Here is a 23,297-nt window from a genome sequence, read left to right as displayed (position 1 = left end):
TGGTGGTACTGTAACTGAAGCGCATGATACTGACCGATTGGGATATTAAATCCCAAATCTGGACCTCGTCAGTCAGGACCTGTACGTAGCTCACGGTCAAACAAATGTAATGTTCTATTTCTCTCTGCCATTGTTCTGCCTACTGTGTTCTTGGCACAAAGGCAACAATGTACATACTGTATACTTTTAGGTTTATACTCGCCGTGGTGAAGCCGGTGCAAGCTGCACGGGCCATGAATGACATCACCGCGTCGGCTTTGTTTATACACACGCCTTCACAGACGGCGTGCGCGCTCTGAGCGCATACAAGAGCGTTTATTGCATTATTCTCTGAAACACCACAGGGCAAACAAACTAAATGTACTGTGAGGAAGCTAAAACACCAGGAGTGTAACTATTTATGGCAGTCATATCTGAAAAGCTGTAATCATGCGCGCTGTTCACTCATAGTTACAAAAATCCAGAGGTGCATGATTAAGCATCACGACCGCTTTGGCGCTTTGGCGAATGTGCCACTTCCCGGGGAAGTTAAAAAAGAAATATCCCCATTAGTGCAATGAGATCACAGAAGATAAAGTGTGTATATATATATCAATATAATATATGAACTTTGACATCATCAGTGAGCAAAAACAACAAGTTTACACTTAATTACGATTCGTCCACGACATCCTGTTCTTGACATTTTGCCGGTAACACTCGTTGACTTCTTGCTTCTTCACTGTACATGTTGTTTGTCCGCCCTCTGCCGTTTATGAGAATAATAAAACAAACAGGCCATTGAGCAGAGGCGCCTTTGTGCGTGCTTGTAGCATGAAGGTTAAACGACACAGAACACCAAGTTGCTACGGAAAACCAATTACTACGGTCACTAGAGCGCTTCGTTAGTTGAATATAAACACATGTCGTTTTTGCGGCTGTCGTTCTTCTTGGGAGGACGGTCATCTGTTTAAATACGGGGGGGGGGGGGGGATATGTCAGACTCACTTTGAATATTTTGAGATTTGCTTTTGGGGGTTTGATGTTGAAGTTATGGAATTTACAGATTCATTACAGTGTACACGTTGTCCATTTAACTAAAAACTACAAGTTAAATATTTATCTTTTTGGTAGAATTGAAGTATTGAATTAACCACCAAGTATTGAAGTACAAGTACTTGTGTATGTCTGTATCTTTGTAATAACATCTATTTGTTTTTTACAATCGTGTTTTCAGAACTGACAGTATGACGTCCAAAATATATCATGAGTGTGAAAAAGTTACATTTTTCGTTTTTTATTCCCCCTCAGAAGATGACATTTTGTGTGAGTGTTTTTGATCTTTTTATTTTTTATTTTCCACATCACAGGCTCTCCACACCCTTCACTCATTCGCCTGTCTTAGCCTCTGCTCCTCTATCTCACATTCATCATTTCTACACATTTCATCCAAATCTAATCAGCAGAAATATTGTGTGTGACAGGCAGAAAAATAAATGAGCAAACAAATGAATGGCTCTGTGGACTGACATTTTCTGCACCATCTTGAAGAAAAGCCTTCGGGACAAACTGCACGCTTTGATATCTTTTGTACAGATGCAGTAATTGTTTAATTCTCCACAGTGGGAACGGCAGTAGCTGAATCATATCAGGCCTGTAATCCCCATTAAGAGCCTGCTGTTAAGAATATCTGCTTTATTTGCTGGAGCTCATTCACTGAAGATGGATAGAAAGTAGCCCTCCAGACACTGCAACTCTCTGGCTTTCTCTCAAACTGCTCCCTCCTTTCTGGCACTTCACCGCCTCATCTGAACCCAAACTCGCTGCTGTGGAGGGCTCTCTTTATTAATGGGGAGGTTATAAATAAACAGGTCAACTGTGGGAGACTCTCAACATCTCTCATCAAAGTAGAGAACAGCCGTCACCATGGTTACTGATGGATGACATGGTCGGTGTCGCCCAGATATGGTGTTATACTGCTATTACTATTACTGTTATAATACGCTTCTCAAATGCATATAACACCTCGAAACCTGTGAGCTTAATCTATAGGGAAAATAAGTGATTTTTGATTATGTTTACAAATAATCTGCCAAAAATGTTCTCTATCAATCTTTACGATATCATAGAAGAGTGAAAAATGCCCGTTTGTAATTTCCCAGATCTGAAGGTGACATATTGAACACATTTGAGAATCTGGAACCAGATATGTTTTGCAAAAAAATACTTCCAAAAATACTTTTTGCACATGTTTATAGGCCAGATTCAGTGTTATAGCTAATTTGCATATAGGGTTAAAAAAAAAAAAAAAGCAGTCACCTCTGGCTGATCCCCTGGTCTCCCTAACATTGTTGAAGTGGTGGTGGCACAAGACCATGAGTTATTTTATACATCAGGCACATTTCTGTGAAATGGAAACAAATATCAAAAGTTAACAATAATACTGAATGATTGTTTGTATAGAGTGTTGGGGGGACTGGTTTGTAGCACAGTAATGCTTGATTTATAATTCTGCAGCCTGGTGCATGTGCCTCTCGAGCACACCAGCCATATAGACTAGTACTGCGAAGGATTGCACGTGGCATGTATTCATTTTCTGTTGATCGATTGATCGACTCATCAGTTTATTTCTAGTTTAAAGCCACCGTAAAAAGCAATGTGGAGGTTAAAAGTAGCAACGCTTCAGGATTGAAGAAGCAACAAGACCGACATGTGACTCTCATTTGTGCAGCAGCAATGCTTCTCTGTAATGGAGCATCTGTCACATTTTCCACATTTTCTGTTGAAGAACTTGGTGGTCCACCATTTCCAGTCATCTCGAAAAAGCTCTCTAGTGAATGGAGTCAGATTGACCCCATGTTTGTCACAGTTTAGCTTCATGTGACATCAGTTGTCAACAAACAGTAAAGCCGTGGTTGATGAGATTAAAGACCAGTTTAATGTGTCTGTTGACAATGTGGGGGACACCAGCTGCAATGGATCACGTTTTAAGTCCGATGATGTGATCCGTCCTGCGTCTGTAGAATTTTTTTAATTTAATTTTACTTTCGTGCAGACGGGAAGAGGCAGAGAAAGAAGACAGGAAGAGAGCTTAGGAGTCAGTGAGGGAGGAGAGGAAGCTGTACGAGACAAATAGAAACATACAGGAATGAGATTCAGATGTGGATGTTCTGCACAGATTCTGAGAGAGAGAGAGAGAGAGAGAGAGAGAGAGAGAGAGAGAGAGAGAGATCTATGCCCAGCTGAGTGCCCTACCACTGTTTGTTTAAATTTCCTCTACACCTCATCACCCCCTCCCTCTTCTCAAAACCGTCCTTTCTGTTCTCTCTGCACGGCCGTCCCTTCATCCCCGCTGTCACTAACCAATGCTGCCTTTTCCTAATGAGGTGAAAACTGTGGGGGACTCCTTGACAGGAGATCGGTGTATGACGTGGGCAAAATGAATTAAGAAATGACAAAAAAATAAACATACCACTTTTAGTGGACTTGCATCGACGGTGAGGAGTTGCCCCGAGCGATTACGTTGCAGCCTCCAAATATTGGACCAACTTCAAGAAATGTTGTCCTCATTAGTTAAGACACATAAACATGGGAAAATAGGGTCCTGGTTGAAGAATGCAGAAGTTACACTTTAAGTGCTTTTATACCTTAATGTATAGTAATTCATATATAACATATTGCCATATTGTATGATGTGTCTTTCTCTCCCACTTTAATACATGCTTTATGGTACAGATGATGGATGATTGTGAGAACAACTGAATAACGATAAAGAACGATTTGTGTGTTTCAGTGTTTTTCTACGTAATCATGTTTTCTCCTGTCGGCTTTATAATTAATAGGTTGAGTAAAAAGCCTCATTTCTCATGAGACCCGACTCATATCTTGTTTAATAAAACTGCATATTTAAATCTATCTTGCTGAGTTCTGATCCGTGTGAATTTCAGCAGGATGGAGAACATCTGTTTGTGGCTCACTTTAAATCTCACGCTCCGTCTCTGCGTACCTCTGCCTGCCTCTTTATCTTTATTCTGAATACTAATGTTACTACAATTATTCATCTACTTTCTTCGACCCCATGCAGACATGCACACTAAAACACACTTGTTTACCAGCACTAGCTCAGTAATTGACACATCAAAGACCTTTTTTCTATTCTTTTTTTTTCTATTATCTTTCACTTATTTTATGTTTTAGTGTTTATTGCTTTTCCCTTTCATCATCACTCTCTGTCTCTAACTTTGAAACAACTTCTTCAAGCATTTTGTTATTCAAACCTTCTCTGCGCCAAATCTGTTAGTTAAAACAAACCATCGCTCACTTGAATTCTCTCCTTTGTCTCCTGAAAGCTGGGACTCTTTCATTCATTTGTTTCTGAAATGTGTCCTTTAAATCCTGCAGACCACCCAGGTGCATTGTGGGAGGTTCATACACATACGCGTTAAAGGATGATCAGTATTTAGATTTAGGATAAAGTTAAATTCAGTGTTTGATTGGGCACGTTGTGATAATTTTGGCACCATTTGTACCATTTGGTGTACCATTATTTTCCAATATATCATCATCATCATCATCATTCTACAGCTAAAAAGAAGTATAAGCGGGAATACGTGATACCTGTATATAAGATGTAATGACATTCAACTACATTCGTTCATTCATTCACTCATAAATACATAAGATAAGATAATCCTTTCTTAGTCCCGCAGTAAATTCACAGGATCACAGCAGCAAAGTGGACAGTGCACACAAGATACACTCACTCATACATAATACGTACATACATACAGTGTTGCAGTTTGTAGAAGGCCTCTTAAAAGTCTTTAAATCACGCTAACAGTATATATATAATAGTTTATCTAAACAGTCACTAGCTTTACAGTCTACAGTGTTCCATCAGCTCTATTCCATAGGAACTGCTAGTTGTTTTTTGTTCTTTTATCTGTCTCTTCAGTGTAGCTTTCCAGGAATACCGTCTTTAAACGTTTACTCTTAAATGTTTTCACTTTCTCATTTTCACAGGCCCTGAAGGAAACAAAAATATTCCACTTGTTCTCTATTTCAAATAGAGACACGATACAACATTCTGTTGACTCGGTTGATGAAAGATATTACAGATATGTATTTTATTTAAAAAAATCTTTTATTATCCTTTGAAAGAAATAATTCCCCTGGCTCTAACATAACCAGGTGGTAATTTAACACATTCAAATCCTTTGCATCTCAAAGCATAAGCCTTGTATGTCGTGTTTCAGTTGCAGTGCCGGTGGGGTTTTGCAGGTGCCAAAGATATGAAAAAAAGTTCAGAGCATATGATGAAAGGTGTTGTTGGTTCCCTGAGGCAATTTAACAAATCATCTCTCTCGTCTCCACTTTTTTTATCCTCTTCCTCTCCTTTAGGTGACATGTAATTGTTTCACCATCAGTGACGGAGAGCTGCAAGAGATTGGAGTTGGGCTGTATCCTAGGTAACACACACACACACACACACACACACACACACACACACACACACACACACACACACACACACACACACACACACACACACACACACACACACACAAAGGGCAGTGTGTTAAGCATACACCTCTAAAAAGCGTCATTAATCTCAATCTAGCTCATAATCATTGTTAGATAGTTCCTCTATCTCTCTCACTTGTACACTATAAATGCCAGAACATTTAAATGTAGCTCTTGAGTTACCTGCCAGCTCACCGCGCCCCAACCGACCCCACCCGCCCTTGAACCGCTCACTTCCAAAGCCCTCCCCACCCTCATCGCTATTTTCACGACAGTTCTTTGAAGTACGAGGAGGAAAGGAGGAAGGGAAGTCATTTTTTTGTTGTGAGGCCGAAAACTTGAAAATGAATGCTGACAGAATATTATAAAGCTGTTCGATGAAAGGGGGGAGGGATGTTGTGATTCTTGTCTGGCATGTGGGAGTGAAACACACACACACACACACACACACACACACACACACACACACACACACACACACACACACACACACACACACACACACACAAATACAGACACAGAGCTAGGCGGTATGCACTGTAATCACTGTATTGAGTCCTGGGTGAATAGGGTGGGATTTGGCCTGTCGTTGCACATGTTGTTAGAGTTAGAGCTACACGCACACACACGCACACACACACACACACACACACACACACACACACACACACACACACACACACACACACACACACACACACACACACCAGGTATCTCAGCCGGTTTATCTGGCTGGTGTTGAAATGTCAGATGGTCACAGTGGCTTTACCAAAGCTCAGCCAAACAGCGTGTGCCTGTATCAGTGTGTGTCTGCGATTTGTTCCGTAACTCATCCATAAATGATGGGCCCCGTTCGCAGGATGGTCCCCTGCCTATTCATATTTTGGGTTGCCTAGCAACAACTTGGGTTTGCTGAGGAGAGGGGGCTTGCTCTGCTGAGGCTACACCTCTGTTCACCTTTGTTAATTTTCTCTCTCTACTGTATGTCACTGTTTTTTTTCCTCATTTGGTGACTTTTTCGTCCCTCTCTTCTAAGCTCATCTTTCTCTCTGTCTGTCTCCCTCTCTGCTAATCAGCCTGTTGAAAATATGATGTCAAATCCCATCCTCTATCGGGAGCAAACTGATTCACAGTGGGATTGATGACAGCCACACTTCATATCAACTCAGAGTAGCTCAAACCCATGTGTAGCCACAGCCGAATCCTCACAGATGTGCACTGAGATGACAACAGGAAGAAGAGATGAGCTGACAGTATCTTACTCTAAAGCCAGTAATCTCTGTCTGTGTCTCTGTCTCTGTGTGTTCCCTGCATTATCTTGAGAACTGCTCATCCAGGCTACTTCACACTTGGTAGGTGTTTTATAGGAACCAAGGGAGTCCCATGTAGAATTTGGTGCAATTATGACATGTAAACACGTTCAATATTAATACCGCGAGAAGCCACGACTTGGGTGGCACTAATGACGTTACCACCAGCAAAATACCTCCATGCTCTACTTTCATGGTGGTTATTTTAAAGCAAGCGATTAATACACCTATTTGGAAATTACTTTACCTCCGATTAGTGTATTTCACTGATGGTTGTGACGTGGTTGTGTTTTTCAGGGGCAGCTTTGGGAGCCCCAGTGAAACGTCGTCTAGCTTTACTCTTCACCCTCCTGCTAATATGTTGAATGTTGATATTGGCAGTTGAAGAAGAACTAAGCTTACTTGAAACTTTATTTCAAAAGTAAAACTATTGACTATTAATAATAAAACTATTAATACAGCAGAGTAAAAGTCCCGCATTCAAATGTTTACTTCCATTGAAGAGTGAACGAGAAGCATCATCAGCACTATGTGACGTTACTTAAATGTACTTACGGTCGGTTTAAACTGGAGCTTTCAATTCCAGTATGATCCTGGATAGTTTAATGAATAATAATGCATCATATTTGAAATTGTTATATATTGTGAGTCAAATCTGAATCTGTAAAATGTTGTCTTCCTCTGATGTAGAAGTACAAAGTAAGTACAGTTGAGTTGCAGTGTTTCGGGGCCTTTTGTAATTTATTTCGGGGTACAATGACTTACATTAGTAACAAAATGTAATACTTTTCATATCTAGACATAATAATAAATGTAGAGCTGTTTGGGGCCCTTTTATTTGGGTGCCCCAGGCAGTTGCCTACCTTGTCTAAAGTCTGGTGTTACTGGTGTTATACAGAATATCAGTTGTTAATTGCACACAGTTGGGCCTCAACTTGTTATTTAAGTCCTGACATTTCTGTAATTATCATGTAAAGGCTTTGCACTACATTCATTTCTTATTTTTAGTGCCATTTAATGTAGTAAAGTACTGAACCACTTCATCTCAACAAGGACTGAAAAATGAATATTCAGGAAACGGTAACAAAGAGAAGAGAGTATTTAACCCTTTCTTTTATTAAATATAATCAATGATTGCTCCTCTACTGTCTCTACCATCTATCCTGCTGCACTCAGCTACAGTTTCTGTTAGTGGGAGCAGGTATTGTCAATGTGAGATATGGTTTAGTTAATTCATCTAATTAGTATGCTAATGAGCTGCTCTCCATCAGATAAAAGCATCGTTTGGAGGGCTTGATTTCTAGTTGATATTCAACCCGTAACTTCTCTACTGTAGAACAAAGCCAGGGGTCTACTGTTTTACAAAGGCTCAACACACACACGCGCGCACGCACACACACACACACACACACACACACACACACACACACACACACACTCTCTCTTTATCTCTTGCATCCATTGTTTTCTTCTATGAATATGATAAACAGGAACAGCAGTAATGGAGGGTCTCATAAAAACAGACAAACCTCTTCAGTATTTTTTCCCGGCCATGTGCGCAGTGACAGTTAATGTCTTTTTATGGGTCAGGGAGGTTTTGAAGTACTTAATTTAAATAAAGAATCATCAACATTCATAACAATTACAGTCTCAGCATGGGAAAGATGGACATCAAGCACATACTTTACAATCAAGTCAAATCACCACTATTCAATAGAGTTACATTATTTTAGTTTTTAAGCCTTGTTCGTTTTTTTCAATTGATGAAGTGAAGAGCAGATATACGACAATTTTATGACAATTACTCACCCATCTATTAGGTACACCTCGCTAAAGCTAATGCAGTCTAATACAACAGTTTGCATAAATATTACTTTCATGGAGGTTATAATGCTCAGGGGTGTTGATTCAATTCATGGAGGCTGTGGTTTGTGGTGCTGTTAAGCTAAGAAGTGTTTCTAATATTTAGTCTAATACATGGGAACTACATGTGTTTTTACAGTACTATAAGTCAAAGACATCATTCGTTGAATATCACATGATTAATGTGTATTACTTGTTAGGTCAACAAAATCAGTTTTGGATGAATCCAACCTCTCTCCCATTAAATCTCCTTTACAGACACATAATTCCTCCGTGTGTTGCAGTACATCCTGCCCCAACAATGTTAATGTGTCATTATTATTTGGGAATCATGCTTACACCATTCTTCTAAAAGCCTTTTAACATTTCAATAAACTAATGTTGACATTTAGTGGGGGAAGAAGTACCTCTACTTAAGTACAAGTAGCAGTACTACAGTGTAAAATACTCTATATATAAAAATCCTGTATTCAAAATATTACTCAAGTAAAAGTACAAAAGTAAGTATTAGCATCAACATTTACTTAAAGATTCAGAATAATATAAATGATGTGATGGGATTATAATTATTGATGCATTAATGTATTCATCACTTTAATGTTGCAGCTGGTAATGGTGGAACTAATGTTCATTACTTTATATGCTGTTGGGTAGTTTCATCTATAATAATACATCAGAATTCATGATTGAGACATTTCAATGTAAATAAGATGCATGAAAAAGTATCAAAATACAGCTTGTTTATAACAAATCCCAGTTTAACCACTGCGTACACATGTTTCCTAATATTGTCTAAAACGCTGTTTCATGTGGATTGTAATAAAAAATCCAGGAAGATATTCCTGGTAATATTAAGTGCAAGGGAAAAGCTCTTCATGCCTTAAATCAAAGTGTAAATAAAAACAATAATATGTGGCATCAGTATTAGGATGCCGACACTGTCGGTTAGTGTGCGTGTGGGTGAGTCGGAGGATTGGCTGTATCTATTTTGAAAATTAGGAAATGAGTCTTTGTTGTGACAGAAGTGGAGTACCCATCGTTTCCTGATTTATTTGTGGATATGTGTCTGAGGCCGATAGAGCGGCAGAAAGAAATGAAGAGTGACATTTGTTATGACAGAAGCAGAGTACTCATTTTCTCACACTGTGCAGGGAATTATCTGTGTCTGTGTGTGTCCACGTGTTTGTAACTTTTCTGTCTGAGGTTCATTTGTGCAACTCAGTCTTTACTTCTATGCGCAGGATTCCCATTATGAGAAGCTGCCAGATGATATTTAACCCCCTAACAGCACCTTGGATACAGGGATGAAAGACATATGGTATCCTGCAGCTGTCACACTAAACTGACTGGCTGATACTGTCGATGGATGGATGGTGATGTTGAGGGAGATGTCACTCAGCATGTGTGTTTTCGCTCATGAATATGTTGGAACAAATTAGCATTTCAGTCCACATCGGTCTCAATGATTTGAGAAACCCCTAAACAGTTGGACATGTGGCAGTTGGTGGCTCAGCAGGATGGGGCTGTAGGTTGCATCTCAACCTTTATCATGTTCTCTTTTTATCTGCCAGGAAGGGTTTTGAAAGTTAAGAATTGAATCACAGATATAATTCTCTCTCTCTTTTCTTCCTCCCATTCTCTCTCTCTCTCTCCCTCATCATCTTGTTTGCTCTCTCCCAGTTTATCTCTGCTGAACCACGACTGTAGGCCAAACTGTGTGATGGTGTTTGTGGGAACAAAACTGCAGCTCAGAGCTGTTCGGGATATCAACCCTGAAGAGGAGGTACTGCATTAAAGAAACTGCTCAAAACATTAACAACATGGAATATGACTCTGATTTTAGCGACTGTGATGTTGCCTCTGCTTTTATGTTCATGTTCTTCCTGAGCAATGTTTATTGAATGTTTTTATTTGCTGCTGTTATTGATGGGGGAGACGATGCCTAAGGCTGTTTTCAATGGTACATAATGGGAACCATATTTTACATTGACATAAAATCACTCTATTGTTATTGTGTGAATTTTTATTGTCGAAGTAATAATACGTATTGAGGGAAGAACAATAAACCTAATGTTATTAGAGTATTCCTAAAATTTGTAGCCAAGTGAAATATCACTGGGACTTGGCAGTGTCTCCCCTCATTTTCCATCCTTCACCATCCTTCCTGACTATGTAATGAGATGCGTCCATGCCATCTGGAAGATATACACGCACACTTTACTCCAGTATCTCTTTCCACCAAAAGCAATCGACACAATTTAGATTTAAAATGATTTATCCTCCTGCACTGAACTGCATTTAACTATGATCTATAGTACAGCAAAAAGGCCAACTAAACTGTTCTCTCTGTTTTCAGCTGACTATAAGTTACATTGAGACGTTGTCGTTGACTGAAGATCGACAGAGACAGCTGGAGGACCAATACCATTTTACATGCAGCTGCCAGCATTGTGACTCTCAAGACAAAGTAACGTGAACACAAATTACATCGTCGCATTCACTGCTGATTTTTCTGGGTTTCAAATATTTACATAATTGTCATTCATTTCCAAACACAAACTATGCCAATCTCTACATTTACTTCAAACTAATAATCCTATATTCAGAGTAAGGCATTTATCCGATTTTAAAGCACCCCATAAATGTTGCTTAATCTTCTTACTGTTGTGGAGCACGGTCCAGGAATGTCTGAATACACTGAAATGTCCATCAGTAAAAGACTTAGGAAGGAGAGTATCTAAACTGATTCTCCTGCATTACTGCCTGGACCTGGGATTGGATTGTTTGTGTTCAAGTTAACGTAGCCATTGTTGCCTTTAAGGCAATTCTCAGGTTACACAAAAACACAAATACTCACACACACTCATGCACATTTAGTTCTTCCCTAATCCAAACCGTACCCAAATTTCTCAATATTTTTACTTATCAACTGTTAAAGCGGTTCTTGAAATGTTTAAGTTCAAACACAGTCTCTCTCTCTCTCTCTCTCTCTCTCTCTCTCTCTCTCTCTCTCTCTCTCTCTTATTTATATATATATATATATATATATATATATATATATATATATATATATATATAAATACACACACACAGTGTTGTTTTCATGACTTTTAGGGACATTACATTGACTTTCATTAATGTTCTGGAGACTTACCCAAAACCGTAACTTTAACTTCAACCCCTAACCTTACATAACCTTAAACCAAGTCTTCACCCTAAAATGTAAGGATTTATGTTATGGTGACGAGCCTTTTGTCCCCAAAAAGAAGGCGAGTCCCCACACTGTGTAATCACATTTATGTCCCCACAAGACAGGTAAAGCACGCCCACACACATACTCCGCCATGCCGCTGTAGGCTGTATGTCCGTGCATAACGTGTTTCAGTGTACCCTTCCATGTCCTCTCCTCCTTTTCTCTCCTTCTCTCTCTCTCTCTCTCTTATCTCCTCTTCCTCTCCATCACTCTGTTACGCTTCACCTCTTCACACATCTCTCTCTCCCTCTCTCTCTCCCTCTCTCTCTCTCTGTCTTTCACCCTCTCTGTCTCTCTCTGTCTCTCTGTCTCTGTCTCTTTCACTGCCTCTCTCCCTCTCACTGACCACCTACTGAAAAATGAGAAATATTATCTTGTCTTTCAGCTGCAGTTTTCTTTTCCATCCATCTTAATTCTCTCGATCGCTCTTTTCCAGTATCTCACTGTCTCGCTCCATACGTTTTCATTTCTCTCTCTCTCTCCTTCTCTTTTTTTCTACCGTCACTTCTGCCTCTATAGCTTTGTTTTCCATATATGACACTTTGCTCGTACTCTACCACAACACAGCAGCTCTCATAAGTGTGTGTGTGTGTGTTTGAGATAAGGTAAGAGAGAGCACTCAGTTGATTCTCTGGGACAATTGCATTCATTTTATTCAATCCACCTTTGTTCTGCAAGCAACACGCACACACACTTTCTTTTTAATCTTCAGATGGTGATGGCAGGCTGCTGGCAAATGACTGTTGACATCAAACACAGGAAATTGTGTGTTGTTTTTCTCCCCCTGTGCATACGTGTGGGTTGTGCATGTGTTAAGATGTACATAAAACAAGGTTTTCATGAACAAAAAATATATTGATCTGGTGCAGTTTTTCTTTTTGTGCATCACTGCACACATTTCATTTGTCTCTACCTCTTTATCTCTATTTTAAACCTTTTTCTCACAATGATGGACACTTAAAACACATTGCGTGATAGGAGTTTTTTTAAATCAAACTTAAGCAACAGCTACGCAGCGATACTCTGTGAATCTGTCACACAAATGCTCTCACACATGCAGCAGACTGTGCCATAATCAGTGTCTTCTTGCCATCAGCTGTCAGTCCGCTGGGGTGAGATATACAAAGAACAGGCAGGAAATGTGTAACTTCAACACTCAAGTATTCATTTTAATAAAGTCACTCCATTCTATCTGTTTTTGATGCTTACTCCATCCACTCTTCATAATGGTGCTGTGTGTGTGTGTGTGTGTGTGTGTTTTTTTTTTTTTTAAACATTAATGTGTACTTTGTCAGTGCGGATGTTCAGGTGGTCCCCCTCCTCTCTTTCCCAGGACAGACTCATGCTGCCAGGGCAGGAATCAACATGGCGCCTGCTGAAGGAGGATCTACCCAGACTGGAAGGACTGAAAGCAGAGTCGGGTATCCTTTACCTTCAAGATCCACTACAGCCAATGCACACTGAACACTGAACAGAATCCATCATCTACTGTAACGTGGGATTATGATTAGATAACTCGAGGCCTTATAAAGTTGTCTTTATAAATACATTAGTTTTCTTAGGAGAAACAAGTGTTGCTTTTCCTTAAATGACCCTCCAGATTGGCAAGCGTTACTGGAGGGCTGTAGTCATCTCTTATCGACTGTTGGCGGTGACGTGCCCGATGAGAATCTGTATAAACTCAGAATGACAGACATGGCTGTATATGCTTCCATTCACCTGGGACACTGGGAGGAGGCTGCAGGATACGGAGAAAAAACACTTCCAGTATACAGGTGAGTCGGAATATAGTGTGTGTGTGTGTGTGTGTGTGTGTGTGTGTGTGTGTGTGTGTGTGTGTGTGTGTGTGTGTGTGTGTGTGTGTGTGTGTGTGTGTGTGTGTGTTCGTCACTGATCGCTTTATTATTCTAAAGATTTAAAGGGGAAAAAAAAACAACTTCCTCTGCTTTTAATTCTGGATATCCACTCCATGGATTGAGGGTCTTTTCCTTCCTGATTCCAGTATGAACAGCAATGTGAGGAAAAGGACAAGAGTGACTCATGTGCATCTGATGAACAACTCCCTTAGTAAAGGCTCACCTGCACAACTAATGTAGATTACTTCAAAATGATTACTTCAAAGATTTGGGCTGCTTCTCAATCCTGACGCCTTCATAGCCATCACAAGGCTTCCACACAGCCTTTTATGTTTTTTTAGACCAAGCTCCATCGTTCTTACCACTCAGACCGATGCATTGGAGAGATGCACTGCAAGGGTAGAGTATAATGTGAAAATACCGATCTGTTAAGATAAATGTATCCTTTGCTTGTTTTTGAGTTTGAACTGGAGATTAAGAACTGAAAGCAGCGACTGAGTGTTGAAAGACTCGTGTGCTGGATTTGGCTCTTTGACTTGATGAAGGAGGCAGAAATGTCCTTCTGTTATCCCTTGGGAGGGGAAATACATGATCATTGTGTTTTGTGGACAAGCATCAGAGTGATGTGTTTAACATAGTTTTTTATGGAATCATGTTGTATATCCTGGAAACAAAATTACGAAATAGAATCCATAGAGTGGTATTTGGAAAACACAATCTTTAAATTGAGCTTTGTTCTTAAGCTTCAAATCTCCAGATGCAATGTGATATCTGGGCTTGAATGCCAACATCATTTGGTTTGCCTTAATTAAGTCAGGACCTGAATATTTTATATTTAAAGGTAAAAGAACTTGATGAAGACATGGCGAGAAAGTGTTCAAAGTGGTGACGTTACACAGGGAGCAGACGTATTGATAGAGAGAAGAAAATGTGCTGCAAACAGTCTGCTCTTGTAATTAGCAGACGTGAAAAATCTCTTGCCCTAATAAAAGGGGAAATTACTGAAAGCAGATTAATCTAGACCTAAATGCAAAGTTTTAGTTTGATCTACTTGTCAGATTACAATGAATTGCATCAACTGTTTTAATTGTCATCTGGATGAGGTCCTGCAGCCCTCACACATCCTTACCTCCTCTTCTCTGCAGTTTGTTTTTCTATCTCTCTCAAACTCAACATTTTTCCCGTCAACTTTTGTGTGTGTGTTTGCGTAAGACTAATTGATCTTGTGTGAAGGGCAGAGCTCTAGTGGCATAGCCGTGCTCTGTCTCTCTCTCTCGCTCACACACACACACACACACAAAACAAAATACCTGCAGGAGAAAACCAGTAATACAGTCTATCAATAAATAACCAAACACAGAGCTGCACAAAGAGAGAGATGGTGATGAGGAGAAGGGGATGAGAGAGTGGTGACATGTTACTGAGGATGGAAGTGAGAGAGGGGATGTAAGCAGGTGATAAATGACAAATGAGAGAGGGGGAGAGGGGTGTGGGGGGAAGTGAAACAGGGGACAGAATCACAAGGGAGAGGGAGAAAAAAGTGGTGTGAAATAGAAAAAACTGGAAACCGTGATGTATAAAATGAAGAAAGTGGTACAAAAGAGGAGTAGAGGAATGCAGTGAGCATTAACTTGGCAAGGAAGGGAGACAACAATGAAAGAGAGAGAATGAAAGGGAAGGAGAGAAAAGCATTCAGAAGAAAATAGTTAGAGAGAGAGAGAGACAGTAGGAGGAAGATCGTCCATATTCATCTCCTATCTACCTCTGGGCTCTTCAGATGGCAGAGAAGAAAGATAGCTGCAGGAGCTCTCTCTCTCTCTCGCTCGCTCGCTTGCTGCTGCTGCTGCTGCTGCTGTCCTTCCCCTCATTCTGTATTTCTCTCTCTCTCTCTGCAGGTCTTTTTTTCAGTTTCTCTATTCAGTTTGTGATGTATAGAGAGGGGTTTTCTCTGCGCCTGTGTGCGTATAATGCACACCTCCTGCTGCAGGCTGTACACGACAGCTTGTTGAATGTCTCCATGCGGCACATGTTTTACTGATACACACACATACGTGAATGCATGAACGTTCATGTGTTCATGTCTGCACATCAATACGTGTATTCTGGGGCCGCTTACACACATAAAGTTGAGCTCTAAAACCGATATTTTGATTGATCTTGTCTCTCTGGAAGCATTTTGTTGTTTGAGTGTTTTTATTTTTATTTCTTTGAGTAATTGCCCATAATTAAGCCCCATACACCATCCTCTGGGGAAGACCAAAGTATTTTGGGCAAATTACTGCCTGAAGTCGATCTGCTACTTACTTTGAAAAGCACAGACTGATAATGTAAGCGTTTAAGTAATGGCAGTTTTTTTGTTCACTCATGTAAATGTCAGGGGTCTGGTAGCAGAATGCCCCCGAGATGTATGATCTGTTTATGTCTGGATTTCAAAATCGGCATTGAAAATGTAAATCTTACTTTTCTCAAATCTTGATAGATTTACTCTTAAATCCTTTGAATGGTTGAAGTGCTCACAGCTCACAGACATATGCAACCTTGCATGAGCCAGAAGGTTTAAGAGCCACTGTTGTAGATTACTGTGTTACGGTTGCCCAGTGCCTCGAGAGACTTTCCTGCAGCATAAAGGTTTTATCTGGATTTCAGGAACAGTTAATGTGACTGCATGTCTCTAGAAAGAAAGGTCGGCTAATTACTGCATCAACTGTGATTTAAAGCTTATGTAAGTGCTCTTTGTTTTAGCAGCAGATGCAAGTTTGCTAAACTGTGGAAATGTAGGACTGAAATTACTGTTGCATTGGACAGAAAACAAAATACAATTAAGGAGAATACTCACAGCTAATCTTTCCTCCCTGTTTTCGTTCTCCTTCAGTTTTCTACTTAGTAAGATAATCCATGTTTCCCTCTCACGAACAGCAGGCCGTGGATCTTTTGTTCCAAACGAGAGCCTCATTAGTTCCACTGCATTTGCATGGAAATGCTACACTTTTCCACAACTATTAATTTCTCCTTCTTGCCCTTTCTCTTACTCATAGCCGAGAGCTATGGCTTTCTAACTAGCTGCATACGGCAAGACCGTTTTTCCCTTCAATTTACCCTCCCGGGAGGAAAAAAGGAGGGGAAAATTCAAGATACAGCAAGTTAATGAAATTATTTTAATTGCTGTGTGGTTCTATATGCAAAGAGGAAATATAATTGGAGTTTGGTGTTGATGTGTGTGTTTGCATGTCATGGCAGTTTGAATCACTGGCTTTGTAATTAAATCAATATTGTAACTTGCTGTTATTCATGGAGGACTAATGTTGTTGGTTTAGTGTTTGAACTTCTTATTTAATGATTCAATTCTAACCACAGAAACGGGAACCATCTTTGTAATTGGTTGGCTTGCCAGTTAGTAGTTACGTTAGGCTTGAAGGTATGAACAAACGGGCAATTAGCATTGCGAGTAAAAACTCTGCTGGAACATTATCAAAGAAGCCATAGAGTTTTAAATGATTCTGGCTGTGGCCACTACATGTTAATTCACTTTGATTTCGCCCGCTTCAGAAAACAGATTTTTTTCTTTTTAAATCAAAGAGTTAAAAAACTTTAAGTGTCAGAAAGTTGCTCTTTTAAGTTCATAACGAAATAATTAAGATTAATGCTCTTTTAAAAACCGATGCAGTGCTATTTGTATTTAAATGTAGATTAATTGAAAGCGTACTGATCCCTGTTGTGGTGTGTTTACTCTGGAGAGAAGTGAAATCTGGGAAATACACCAGGTTATACACAGTGAAACGGATTCAAATTGACCCAGTCTTAGTGTGCATGCATGCTCATACATTAATGCTGGGCTTGTGTGTGTGTACTCATGTGTCTGTGTTTACTTACAGGTCTCTTTGTCTTATTTGTTTGCTTGTGTGTGTGTGAGAGTGAACGTCAGAGAATGAGCCAGACAAGAAATGTAAATTTGTTTCAATGTGCTTTGTCAGCGAGCTTTTAAATGCCACCTTACAGCGGTTATATAAGATTAAAAAAAACATTTTGTTTGTGCAATCAAGAGAAAACAGAGAGAGAGGGAACAGGAAACAGAGGGACGACTTAAGGGGGCAGCAGAGGTAGAGTGGGGGAGAGCAATGACTGGAGCGCAGCAGAGGAGAGAAGGAAGCAAGCAACCGAGCAAGCGATGACACCAACTTTTATCCCTGCAGCTAGCGGAGCACAAAGCACAAATATAAACAAGTAGGAGCAGAGCAAAGGAGATGTGAAATAGGAAAAGGAAGGAGAGATTAAGGCAGAAGGATGGGGGAAGAAAAGAGGATAAATGACAAGTGGAGTCAGGTAAATGAGTGTTTTGAGAACTCCAGTGTTTACCAACAACAAAGCTGCTTCCTAAAAGTCCCCGCTATGTATTTATCTCTGTCGGACTAAGACGGGCCCAGCTCTTAGTGTGTGAACTGTCTGAAAAACATGTGTGTTTCTACATTCATGTGGGGTGCACTGTGCGTAACAAAGGTCATTAAGCATCAGTCTGTATCACTAAGCCTCAATGCGTCTCCATTTGCATTCATGTGTGCATACAAATGGTTACAAATTCAGTTATCTCATATTTATTATCATTTTTAATTAACTCATTTCAAACTGGCTAAATATATTAAAGACTGGAAGATAGAAATGTCTTTGTCTGTGTGTGTGTGTGTGTGTGTGTGTGTGTGTGTGTGTGTGTGTGTGTGTGTGTGTGTGTGTGTGTGTGTGTGTGTGTGTGTGTGTGTGGGTGTCGTCTATGATGGTTGTGGGAGTGTCTTGGTGTCAAAGTCATTGATCAGGCTGATCACAATGGAGACGCATCCCAAAAGCAACACTTCGCTTTTTTTTTCCCTTGTTGTTATTAAGACCATTTCCTTGTCACACACCACACCTGTCTACAGACACTGACTGGCACTGACAGAGCGAATGTTGAAGAGCGTATGTTTTAAAGTCGTGCCACCTCGAGCGTAGCCGACACACTTTCATTTAAAAGTGGACTTGATCAAACTCCATCATATAAGGCATGCTGTACCTTGCTTTTACTGGCTTTCTATCGCTGCCTAGAAAGGTTTAAAGATCTCCATATTTCCACGGCATGTGGAGTTCAAGGACGGTGCCTGTGGTGATTCCCGATTTTTAAAAATAGGACCAGAGAGTGTGCTCCAATTATTGGGGCATCGCACTGCTCAGCTTCCTCTGGAAAGCTTATGCCGAGGTGTTGGATACGAGATTGAGGACGGTTGGAGTATTGTGGAATTCATGTCCTGGTCATGCGACATCGAGCCGGCTCTTTACTCTTGTGAGGATACTTGAGGGGTCACGGGAGTTTCGCCATCAAGCCCACATGTTTTTTAATCATGTCCCTCTGGGTGTCTTGTGTGGAGAAGCCTTCCAGCGGCGTAGAACCAGAGGCTGTTTCTGCATTTTGGCAGTAAATCATGATGGATCTTCCAGGAAGAGCTGGACGATGGGGCTCGAGGAAAGGATGCCTGCTGACAGCCCATGACCTGGGCCTGGATAAGTGTCAGACAATGAATGGCACAATTGATGGATAATACAGTACAGCCCCTAAAATAAGATGTAATGTAATAGTTTGTTATTCATAATTCTATTTTTTACAAGTAGAATTAACAGCTCTTGAATGAGCTAAAAAAAAAAAGTATGATTTTCTTAACAGTATGTAGAATGTTGAGGCAAAAAGCAAAGGGGAATTAGAATTGCAATAACAAAGCGGATGCCAGAAGAACAAAAGGAGTAAATACAGTATTATTTATTCAAATGAAGGGATGTCACCACATATGAATAGAGTTTATGTAATGTAACTAATAGATATTGCCATGACGCTTCCCCATTTGATGACTCACATTCAGACAATTATTTTTCTGAAAATGTATGTTTAAGTATGCAAATGAGGCATTATCTAATGCTAATTTTTGGTGAATTTAGAAGAAGTTTAGATGCAAATAGACATAACAGAAGTAAAATAAACACTTAAATGTGTATTTTGGATGTTTCTGAAAGAAGACGTGTTATGGAATCAAAATAGTCTGAGTGAAAAACAACGTTTTTGCCTCGGGTGTCTCCCCTTAAATTGAGAGATCTGTGCAAAAGTTGCACCAAGCCAACAGAAAACCTCTTTCACCGATGTCTCACCGTCTTCCCTTTCTCTCTTCTCTCTGAAGCCAATACTACCCCGATCCTCATCCGGTCCACGGGGTCCAGCTGATGAGAGTCGGAAAGCTGCAACATTACCTGGAACATATTGAGGACGCTTTGGACACATTCAAACAGGTGCGAGGGATGAAATACTGACAAACACCAATTGCCAAAGTGAAAGCAGAGTGCTCTTTTGATTTTCCTCACTGAGTTAATAAACATCTATTAGATTTTGCAGAGAATAGCATCACGGTTCAACTTCCAACGACAGCACATTACTATCCCACATCGTTCTAGCAAGAGCAGAAATGACAGCTAAGACGCTCATTAAGAGTGTTTAATTCTCCTTTCCCAGGCCTATCGGATCATAAAGCTCACCCACGGGGACGAACACCCAATGACCACCGATCTACTGATGAAGATGGAGGAATGTCGCACTGAGATGGTTCAACGATCGTCAAGCAGTCACTGAGACGCAGCTACAAAATAAAGAAAAATAAAGAGGACTGGACTCATGTTCATTTCATTTAGTGGACTAACTGCACTTTCTGTCTTAATTTCTTAAAGTCTCAATGTTCTTAGTGTATCAAACAATCCCAATCATCAGAGTTACGAGATAAACAGAAAGTAGAGAAATATACATTTTGCCTTCTGTAAATTATATCTGTCATACATTGAAATCGGTGTGTTTACAGTCAGATCTTTTATTATCTTATATTGTTTATCAGAAGTTGTCTTGTTAAAATACTTTGACCCCTCATTTTGTCGAAACTGAAGGAAAATAGTTAAGATTTGTTATACCCAGATTAAAAACACAAATGTCTGCAGCAATGCAGCGAAGTGAGGCTGTACTCGAGCACAGCGGTGCTTTGAACTATAAGCTAGTTTAGCATGCTAATATGTGGTGATTAGCACTAAACAGAGGAAAGCTGAGGCTGACGGGAATGTCTTCAGTTCCATGGATTGAACTATTATGATCACATTAACAGAGAGAATTGTATTTGTCATCCAATATGAATTCCTTTTAAAGGAATAGTTCAACATTTTCTGAATGATTTTAATTTGTTTTCTTTTGAGGAGTGAGATGAGTAAATACAGAGTTATACTTGGAAGGTGATTAGCCAAGCTTAGCATGCTGTAACAGCTGGCAGTAGGGGGAAACATCTCTGTTCAAGGTTGAAAACTGCGGCTAGCACTCACTAATGAATTATTCTGCACCTAAAGATGCATAAAAAAACATGGAGTCCTGTAGGCCTCTGTCTCCTGCATTTAATCTTCACATACAGTGTGTGTGTGTGTGTGTTTGTGTGGTTTTTGTCAAGTTTTATAAACATTTCCTCTATATATATATATATATATATATATATATAGCCATCGCACACACTTCCCATGTTAATCCCTGTTTTTGTGTGTTAAACGTTAAGCCCTGTGTGTCTGTGATGGAATGTGGTGATGGGTTTCTCTCTCTCTCTCACACACACACACACACATACACACACTCATACACTTCCCATGTTAATCCCAAAAGTCTACCGTTCGCTAACTGATGACCGTATTTCCGCTGAGAGGGAAACCCTGTGTGTGTGTGTGTGTGTGTGTGTGTGTGTGTGTGTGTGTGTGTGTGTGTGTGTGTGTGTGTGTGTGTGTGTGTGTGTGTGTGTGTGTGTGTGTGTGTGTGTGTGTGTGTGTGTGTGTGTTTCCATGGGTTATGGGGGACTAGAAATTCGTTTGATATTTAGGTTTCTAAAAAGGTTTTGGTTTTCTGAAACTTGCTCTCTCAGCACTAGAATAGCCGAGACGTAACAAACCCCAAATCCTTCATCCTTCAAGTCAGCAGTAAACTATTCTCTGGTCATTAGTATTCAGCATAAAACAATATTGTATTTATGTTTTTTTAATTATTGACAATAATTACAGAATTACAAAAGTTATGGCAGTAACATGTTCTTTTAATTTCCCCCTGCTGATATGTGTGGAAGAAAAGAGGAAAGGCTTTCATCAACGGTATCTTGAAGAGACTAAATGAAATGAATGTGAAGATTGAATGGAGTCGTAATGAAACTAGTGGACTGAATAGTCTGTGGAAGAGTCAGTCCTGCTGTACAATACTGCTGTTCCTACCTCCATTACTCACTTCACTGGCTCTGTTGCTTTCTGTCTCTCACCCTCTCCCTTTCTCCTCCTGCACATCTTAACAGCCATTAAATTAGATTTACTATTGCTTAACCATAACCCTCTGTCTCTCCCTCTCTGTCCCTCACTGTCTCTCTCCCCCGTTTTTCTCTCTCTCTCTCTCACTCCCCAAAGGCTTTCAAATGAAATTCACTATTCATTGGCATCTTTCTCTCTCTTTTGCTGCACATCTCTGCAGGCAGCCGGAGCCAATCACAAAAAGGACACCTAGTGGTTTTAACCCATCTTCAGTCACTCACCCTCCTGCCATTTGCTCGCCCCCATTTTCTATTTCCATTCTCATTTTGGAGACCCCCCCTCTCACTGTGTCTCCCCCTGCGCCACCTCACCTTTGCACTCTCTTAACTCTCCCACTCTTTCTGTATCTTCAAGACTTCTCTGTCCATTCTTATTTTCCACAATCTTAAATCCAAATGTAAACCAACCAGCTAAATTCAGGACACGTGATTGGAACCTGCCGTCACTCCCAAATTGATTGTCAGGTCTCATAAAGGATCTACATTGGATGACAGCGAAATCTGTCTAATTCTGTTTGCGGTTTTGTAAAATGTCTGCATGTCAAATTGTATCACTTTACGTATGAAAACGTCATAAAATAATACATTGAGCCATTAATAGGTCAAAATCTCTGTTTGACAGTCGACTTTTTCCTCTCCCCTCTCAGCTGCCTGTTCCAAAGAGATGCCGCTGTTTCAAGTTATATTAACAGCCAGAGACGGTAGATTTTATCCCCGGTATCACTTCTCGATTGCCTTCCTATGTTTCAGCGTTCTGTGATAAGGAGTTGAAGGATATTGCCATATATTCACGAGTAATCTCACCTTAGAATGACATGAAAAAGCTCCACGTAAACCCCCACATCTTCACCATGTCCTCATCACCTCTCCATCTTTCTTTCATCTTTGATTGGGCTTCTTCATAATCAGAGCAGGCTCTTAAAACCAGAGGACCGTTGAGCTGAAGGGCCTCTATTGCAGCTTCCTGGACACATTTAAAGTTTACTATGTGTCCTTGTTGGACTGAAAGTCGCTCGTTTCTTTTGTAGTGATTTTAGCCATGACAGCGGCATGTCTCGAGGGATGTTGGTCGGTCAGTCGGTCCACCACTTTTCTCCAGACTGGATGATTACCATGAAATGGTGCAGACATTCCTGGTTCT

General features: G+C 40.2%; 1 protein-coding gene across 1 annotated transcript in view; it reads left to right on the top strand.

The window, feature by feature from the left end:
- Positions 1-21,153, top strand: part of smyd3 (SET and MYND domain containing 3) — a 65,890-nt gene extending 44,737 nt beyond the window's left edge. The window contains exons 6-12 of the mRNA XM_079163462.1: positions 5,380-5,447; positions 10,356-10,458; positions 11,032-11,142; positions 13,262-13,349; positions 13,529-13,703; positions 19,973-20,081; positions 20,302-21,153. Coding sequence (XP_079019588.1) covers positions 5,380-5,447; positions 10,356-10,458; positions 11,032-11,142; positions 13,262-13,349; positions 13,529-13,703; positions 19,973-20,081; positions 20,302-20,418 — 771 coding nt within the window. The 3' untranslated portion in view covers positions 20,419-21,153. The remainder of the gene's footprint in view (positions 1-5,379; positions 5,448-10,355; positions 10,459-11,031; positions 11,143-13,261; positions 13,350-13,528; positions 13,704-19,972; positions 20,082-20,301) is intronic.
- Positions 21,154-23,297: the final 2,144 nt, after the last annotated feature.

Source organism: Pholis gunnellus, assembly GCF_910591455.1.
Source record: "Pholis gunnellus genome assembly, chromosome: 1".
Taxonomy (NCBI): domain Eukaryota; kingdom Metazoa; phylum Chordata; class Actinopteri; order Perciformes; family Pholidae; genus Pholis; species Pholis gunnellus.
Note: the sequence above shows the minus strand (reverse complement) of the source record. Positions and strands in the feature narration are given on the sequence as shown.